This window comes from Gekko japonicus, unplaced genomic scaffold (genome assembly GCF_001447785.1).
Source record: "Gekko japonicus isolate JY-2015 unplaced genomic scaffold, Gekko_japonicus_V1.1 scaffold4700, whole genome shotgun sequence".
NCBI classification, from domain to species: domain Eukaryota; kingdom Metazoa; phylum Chordata; class Lepidosauria; order Squamata; family Gekkonidae; genus Gekko; species Gekko japonicus.
In genome coordinates this window covers 35884-43638 of record NW_015165977.1, presented here as the reverse complement: position 1 = coordinate 43638, position 7755 = coordinate 35884, and the positions used below count along the sequence as shown (strand labels likewise).

Sequence of the window (7755 nt, the reverse complement as noted above, 5' to 3'; positions counted from 1 at the left end):
GCCTGATCCAACATTATGTTCTTATGTAAGAAGAGGAGGAGGAGGAGGAAGAGAAGGATTTATACTCTGCCCTTCACTGGGAGTCTCAGAGTGACCGACAATCTCCTTTCCCTTCCCCTCCGCACAACAGACACCCTGTGGAGGCAGGTGGGTCTGAGAGAGCTCTGACAGAACTGCTGCTGAGAGAACAGCTCTGAGAGAACACGTGACTGACCCAAGGTCACACCAGTAGCTGCACATGGAGGACTGGGGAGGCAAATCCGGTTCTCCAGATTAGAGTCTGCTGCTTTTAGCCATTGCACCAAACCGCCACTCTTGACCACACCAAACTGGCTCTCGCAGGATGTCAGACAGGAAGTCGGTGTTCGCAGAGAAGCCATCTGCAGGCAGATTCTTCTGGCGTACATCTGTAGTGCTGTTCCCAAGAGGCACACCTGCCAGGGCCCCACAGGACTCCAACGTTCCCTCTTTGACAGGCAAAGTACACACTACGTCAAGCAGTATTTTCAGGGACACGCAGATCTGTTTTTCGTTGCTTCCGTCATCTGCATACACTGGTGTGCAGCATTTCTGTCAGCAAGCTGCCAATTTTCTTTCCTTTTTGTTCTCCCATGTATGCGCTTGCCTACTTTCGTTTTCATATGTAGACCTGTTGATGTGCTAATTACTTCGCTGCTGGAACGTCTATATCTCTCAAGGCCACAGGTGGTTGCTGCTAGATAGTTGCTTGGGTGATCTCACGAAGAGCCGTGGGAAGGAGATACGTTATGCTGCCTAGAAGCGTTTGCTCCCAGGCCCGATGGCGCGCGGGGGAAGTCCCGCAATTGGGCCTCAGCTGTTTGAATGTACTATAACCTGTCATGCTCGTTGCTTCCCCCTCATTCCTAACAGTGATCCTGTACATGCACCTATAGCTTCAAATAAAGTAAAACCTTCCTGCAAGAGTGTACTTCATTGATGCTGTGGGGGAGCCTGACAATTTCATACATTCTTTTAAAAAATATTTTTGTGTGTGTGTTTGTGCCTGGAAGTCACGGTTGACTTCTGGCTGCCCCCTAGTGGGGCATGGACGTTTCAGAGAGGTGGCTTGCTATTGCCTGCCCTGCGTCCCAGCCCTGGTATTCTTTGGAGGTCTCCCATCCGACCCTGCTTAGCTTTCAAGTTCTGACAAGATGTGGCTTGCCTGGGGTCTCCAGGTCAGGGCTCATTTCCTACATTCTTGACACAACCTACAGTGGTCTACTTAGCGGGGGGCGGCTTCTGCCAAAATCTTCTGCGAATGGAACAGTGAGTTGGACGGCCCTGTATCTCGCCCTCCCCTCTGACGGTGTCCTGGTTCTATAGCAGATTAGGTCGAACAGACTCCACTCCGTCTCTATTCCCAGCTTGCGCTTAGTATCAGTATTTCAAAAAAGGACACTTATCATTTAATGTCTTCCCTCTGGCCTTTGCAGCATTCCGGGCCGCTTCCAGAAACTCCTCTTTTGACCTCTGAATTGTCTGAAGCTCTCTGTTCAAATGCCAGTGATTACGGCAAGGGGCAAAGGCGACTTGCTGGACAGCTCTTCAATGTCTGATGGCGGATTAGCGGGAGCCAGAGGTGGGATTGGTCATGATACAAAGCCAGTGCTACGTTATTAAGTATTTCACGTCCTTATCTAATCTGGTAAGGTTTCTAAGTGGGGAACTTATTGGATCTAAAACCAGGAAGGGGTGGGGTGGAGAGCGGGGGTCAGGTTTAGTAGCACAGATATTATGCTTGTCGGGTTTCATTCATCGTTGATATATTACCCATTTGCATTAATCTTGGGTATCTTTGTATCTTGGGGAAGAAGCACCCATTATTCTCCTGACCTTCGCTAAACTTCAGTTCCTTAGAGATAGAAGAAGAAGAAGAAGAAGAAGAAGAAGAAGAAGAAGAAGAAGAAGAAGAAGAAGAAGAAGAAGAGATAATGTATCTCAAGGGAGTGGCACTAGTAGCAATAGTGTCAGAGGGCAACCATGTTGGTTTCAAGTAGAACCACTCGATTCAAGTCCACCACCACCTTAGGTAAAGATAAAGGTTTCCCTTGCTCGAAAGCCAGTCGAGTACAACTCTAGGGTTGCAGTGCTCATCTCTGTTTCCAAGGCGAAGAGCCAGCGCTGTCCGAAGATTTCTCCGTGGTCATGTGGCCGGCATGAGTAAATGCCAAGGTGCACGGGACACTGTTACCTTCCCACCGAAGTGGTACCTATTTATGTACTTACAGTTTCTTGCTTTCGAACTACTGGGTTGGCAGGAACTGGGACCAGAGATGGGAGCTCACTCCATCATGAGGCACTCGGGTCCCCAACTGCCGAGCTACTGACTTTCCGGTCTGCACTCAGGGTCTTAACCTCTGAATCACTACGGCCCAAACAGATGTGTCAGAAGTGGTCTCTGTATGGAGGCGTGATTTCAGAGGTGCTAAGAGTCCTTTGGAGCTGCGGTGGCTCAAGTGGTTAAGATGCTGAATTGCAGGCTGTGGAAGGTCAGTAGTTCAGCAGTTCGAGACCCGGGTGCTGCATGACAGAGTGAGCTCCCGTCTCTGGCCCCAGCTCCTGCCAACCTAGCAGTTCGAAAGCAAGAAATTGCAAGTAGATAAATAGGTACCACTTCAGTGGGAAGGTAACAGCGTTCCGTCCGCCTTGGTGTTTAGTCATGCCGGCCACATGACCATGGAAACGTCTTCGGACAGCGCTGGCTCTTCGGCTTGGAAACGGAGATGAGCACCGCAACCCTAGAGTCGGACTCGACTGGCTTTCGAGCAAGGGAACATTTAACTTTACCTTTAAGAGTCCTTTAAAGAAAATAATCCCAGAGACTGATTCAGAGATGAACACAGGAAGCCCCCTTACACGGAATCAGATCGTCGGTCCATCAGAGTCAGGATTGTCTACTCAGACTGGTGGCATTTGGCTTTGCAGGATCTCAGGCAGAGGTCTTTTTGCTTGGTTCTTTCAACCAGAGATACTGGGGATTGAACCTGGGACCTTCTGCATGCTCACTCCGTCATGTGGCACTCGGGTCTTGAACTGCCGATCTACAGACCTTCCGGTCTGCAGCTTAGCATCTTAACCTCTGAGCCACCGCTGCCTCTTAGGGACCATCAAGATCTTTGGGGTAGGAGCTTTCGAGAGACAAAGGTCCCTTTGTCAGACCGAGACCAAATCTTGTTGGTCTCTATGATCCTACTGGACTCAGATCTACTAATAATGATGTAGCAGTTAGGTTAAACTCCAGTAGCACCTTGGAGAGCGATAGATTTTTGGGGTGTGAGCTTTAGAGAGTCAACGTTCCCTTTGTCAGATGCCTCCCTGATGGACCTCCTGATGGCCCCTGGGTTTTGTCCACTGTGTGACACACAATGTTGGATGGGATGGGCCATTGGCCTGATCCAACACGGCTTCTCTGACGTTCTTATGTCTGGGGCAGTGATGCTCTGTATCCCTGGTGCTTGGGGGGCAACAGTGGAAAGGCTTACTGAATTCTGGTCCTGCTGGTGGACCTCCTGATGGCACCTGGGTTTTGGCCACTGTGTGACACAGTGTTGGACAGGATGGGCCACTGGCCTGATCCAACATGGCTTCTCTTATGTTCATATCTCTGGTCTTAAGGCCTGGGGGGGGTAGGGGGACCAGGTCACCAGCTTCAGGGGGAGATCTCTGGGCCTGGGCTCTCCATCTCTTGTTGCTTTGGTGTAGTGGTTAAGTGCGTGGACTCTCCTCTGGGAGAACCGGGTTTGATTCCCCGCTCCTCCACTTGCAGCTGCTGGATGACCTTCGGCAAGCCATAGATCTGTCAGAGCTGTTATCTCAAGGACAGTTCTGTCAAGAGCTCTCTCAGCCCTGCCTACCTCACAAGGTGTCTGCGGTGGGGAGGGGAAGCGAAAGGAGATTGTAAACCGCTCTGAGACTCCAAGTGAAGGGCGGGGTATAAATCCAGTCTCTTCCTCTTCTTCTCTCTTCTTCTTCTGCTTGACGGGCTGGTGGCCAAAAAATGGGAGGTATTGGTGAGACATTCTAGGATTCACCCAGACCTCTATGGTGAAACCTAGAGTGTTGCCCTGATGCAATGATGTCATAGTTTTGCCCTGAACGTGGCATTGCATGTCAATGTGATGTTAAAGAGATTGTCCCTGCCCCCACAACCAATGCTCTTGTTGGGTTGCCAGCTATGGCACTCCTACCACTGGACCCAAGATACAGAGATCTCCAAGATACTGGTGGTGGGAAGTGGTCTCAAGTTGCAGCCCGCTTATGGGAACCCCGTAACATTCAGAGATGGCATGCCATTGCCTGCTTCTGCGTCATGACCCTGGACCCCCTTGGTGGTCTCCCTTCCAAGTACTAACCAGGACTGACCCTGCTTAGCTTCTGAGATCTGGCAAGATCAGGCTAGCCTGGGCCGTCCAGGTTAAGGCAAGATGTTCCTGAGCGTCAGGGGTCATTTCATAGAAAAAGAGGTGTAGGAGCTCATTAGCATAACTTATTTGCATATGCCACACCCCCTGACATCACCGGAAGTGTGTTAGAAAGCAACACCCACCGCTCAGGCTCCACTGGACTGTTTTGGATTGCTAGCTATGGGGGGGGGGGATGTACAGATCTCGCAGAGGAGGGAGAGCTTGTACCTGAATAAAATGTGGTCTTAAAGGTGCCACTGGACTGTTTTGGATTGCTAGCTATGGGGGGGAATGCACACATCTGCCCTCACAGAGGAGGGAGAGCTTGTACTTGAAGGTGGGCCGGGGAGGGGGCCTCTGCAATTTACCTGGCTGCTTCTCGCTCCTTGTGGCCCGACTGAGGGCTGCTGGGAGCAGGGGGCGGGGCTTGTTGCATGTGCCCACCCCCTGGGCTCCTTACTGCCGGAGCTCCACTCCTGTGTGCTCCCGCAGAAAATGTCCCCTGCTGATCATTATAAACTCAACACACAAGTATACATGAATATGAAATAGGAACGAGATGGGTAGTCATGTTAGTCTGTCTGCAGCAGTAGAAAAGAGCAAGAGTCCAGGAGCACCTTACAGACTAACAAAATATGTGGCAGGGGAGGAGCTTTCGTGAGTCACTGCTCACTTCTTTAGATTCTTAAGAAGTGAGCGGTGACTCACGAAAGCTCCAACCCTACCACAAATTTTGTTAGTCTTTAAGGTGCGACTTGTTCTTTTCTACGATGAAACAGGAAGACATTCTAGAAGAGGCCCTTTGGGCTAGTCCAGGGGTGTCAAACATGGGGCCCAGGGGCCGAATCAGGCCTCCAGAGGGCTTCCATCAGGCCCACAGTGGAACTGGCCATCTCCTGCTTCCAGTTCTGCTGCTGCTGCTGCTTCTGCATCACAGCTTGCTTCGCCAGACTCTCTCAATCACTCAACCATTTCATGTTTTAACCTGGGTCCTAGGCTCAGAACTCTGAGCATGAGATTCCTGTGGTGAATGTCGATAAACCAAAAGTACGTTTGCAGCTTACAGAGCTAATGTTTTAAGCATATTTTTATTTTAAGTAAAAAAACCCAACCCTTTGTGTTTGTGCCCTTTATAAAGTCTATGTCTCCGCTACCTGGCATTACGTTTTATGACACACGTGGCCCAGCCCGATAAGGTCTCGTTTATGTCAGATCCGGCCCTCGTAACAGATGAGTTTGACACCCTTGGGCTAGTCTGTAGATCAAACGAGCAAGCAAATTTTCTCCACAGGACCTCTGGTCTTCAGAGGCTTCAACCTGAGGACTATGTTCCCCTCCAGAATCTCATACTGATGCTGTATACTAAACTTCCTCCTCTACCACCTATTTCTGGAAAGTCCAAAGAGGTCATATTCTCTCCCATCAAATTCTGTTGACATCAAAGACTCTTTCAAATTAAGGACAGTTCTTGGCCTTTTATACATCTCCTGTAAAGTTTTGGGAGGAAACGAGAGAGAAAATCACTCACAGCTGACTGACCTCACATCCTCGACCTTGGATTATTAGACGAGGCCTTGTGGCGTGAAAAGCAATACCTTGTATTTTTTAAGAGAAATGCGTAATGAGAACGACGGTATGGATAGGCAGATCTGTCCACCGGTATATATAGCTGAGGCCATGGAGGCAAAACCCTGACAGACATTTCCATCGTTGCTCCCCAAAGAACCAACTTGGCGTCGACTGCGACCATGTCTTATAATACGCTGGCCTTCTGCGTCTTCTCCTTCCTGGCTCTCTCATCGGCCTGCTATATCCAGAACTGTCCTATTGGAGGGAAGCGTTCTACCTTGGATGTTGAAGTCCGGAAGGTAAGTCATGGGGCTGAGGACCACAAATTTGTTTGAGGTGTGGTCAACCTTTTGGGCCTGACTAGTGGGAGAAGCTCGGTGCCTTCCTGTGAAGGCGCTAGCCCACTGGCAAACAAATGAGGTGGGGAGAGTGCCGGGGTTGGTCTCAGTCTAACACTAGGGATGGGCACGAACCCACTGACAAACCAAAGTTCGTCGCAAATTTCGGCTTGTTTGGGGTTCGGGAACTGAAGTTTGAAGCGGAGGGGAGCAGAACTGGAAAGTTTACATGGCTCAGGAGCCCACCATTCTGGGAGATTTTCTGGGAACCCCACCTAAGGTCTGGCAACCCCAGGACCTCTCCCCATTTTGTATCCTCCGCCCCATGCAGTGCATCTCCTGTGGGCCTAGAAACCGGGGCCATTGCTTCGGACCCAACATCTGCTGTGGAGAAGACCTGGGCTGCTACTTTGGCACTGCGGAGACGCTGAGATGCCAGGAAGAGAACTTCCTGCCGACCCCTTGTGAGTCCGGAAAGAAGCCGTGTGGGAACAACGGGGGAACCTGCGCCTCATCGGGAATCTGCTGCAACTACGGTGAGACCATGCCAGGGTGCCATTGTGCGAACCATCTCCTCAACCACCAGTCATCTCATTTCTTTTGCTAGTTGCTCCTGTTTTAACTGAGTCCCAGTTTGGTGTAGTGGTTAAGAGCGCGGACTCTAATCTGAGAGAACCGGTTTGATTCCCCACTCCTCTGCATGCAGCTGCTGGTGTGACCTTGGGTCAGTCACAAGTTCTCTCGCAACTGTTCTCTCAAGAGCAGTCCTCAAAAGAGCTCTCTCAGCCCCACCTACCTCACGGGGTGTCTGTTGTGGGGATGGGGAGGGAAAGGAGATTTTTAAACTGCTCTGAGTGGATCACAAGCTAAACATGAGCCTGCAGTGTGATGTGACTGTGAATAAAGCTAATGCAATCTTAGGATGCATGAACAGAAGCATTGTGTCCAGATCACAGGAGGTGGAAGTTCCGCTCTATTCTGCTATGGTCAGGCCTCACCTGGAGTACAGTGTCCAGTTTTGGGCGCCACATTTTAGGAAGGATGCTGACAAGCTCAAGCGTGTCCAGAAGAGGGCAACCAGGATGGTGAATCCAAGTCTTATGAGGAAAGGCTGAGAGAGTTGGGGATGTTTAGCCTGGGAAAGAGAAGGCTTAGAGGGGACATGATTGCAGTCTTCAAGTATCTGAAGGGCTGTCATGTAGAAGATGGAGCGGATCTCTTCTCTCTTGCTCCGGATTGCAAGACTAGATCTAATGGGTGGAAATGACAAGGGAGTTGTTACCGGCTAAATATCAGGAGAAACTTCCTGACTGTAAGAGTGGTTGAGCAGTGGAACGGACTGCCTCTGGAGGTGGTGGATGCTCCTTTGCTGGATGTTTTCAAGCAGAGGCTGGACAACCATCTTTCGGGTATGTTGCAGGGCT

At 50.4% G+C, this 7755-nt stretch overlaps 1 protein-coding gene across 1 annotated transcript in view; it reads left to right on the top strand.

Moving 5' to 3' along the window:
- The first annotated feature begins 6172 nt into the window (after nucleotides 1-6172).
- The window catches only part of LOC107110677 (mesotocin-neurophysin MT-like), a 3447-nt gene continuing 1864 nt past the window's right edge, over nucleotides 6173-7755 (top strand). Inside the window, exons 1-2 of the mRNA XM_015411479.1 lie at nucleotides 6173-6292; nucleotides 6663-6867. Of these exons, the coding sequence (XP_015266965.1) occupies nucleotides 6173-6292; nucleotides 6663-6867 (325 nt within the window). The remainder of the gene's footprint in view (nucleotides 6293-6662; nucleotides 6868-7755) is intronic.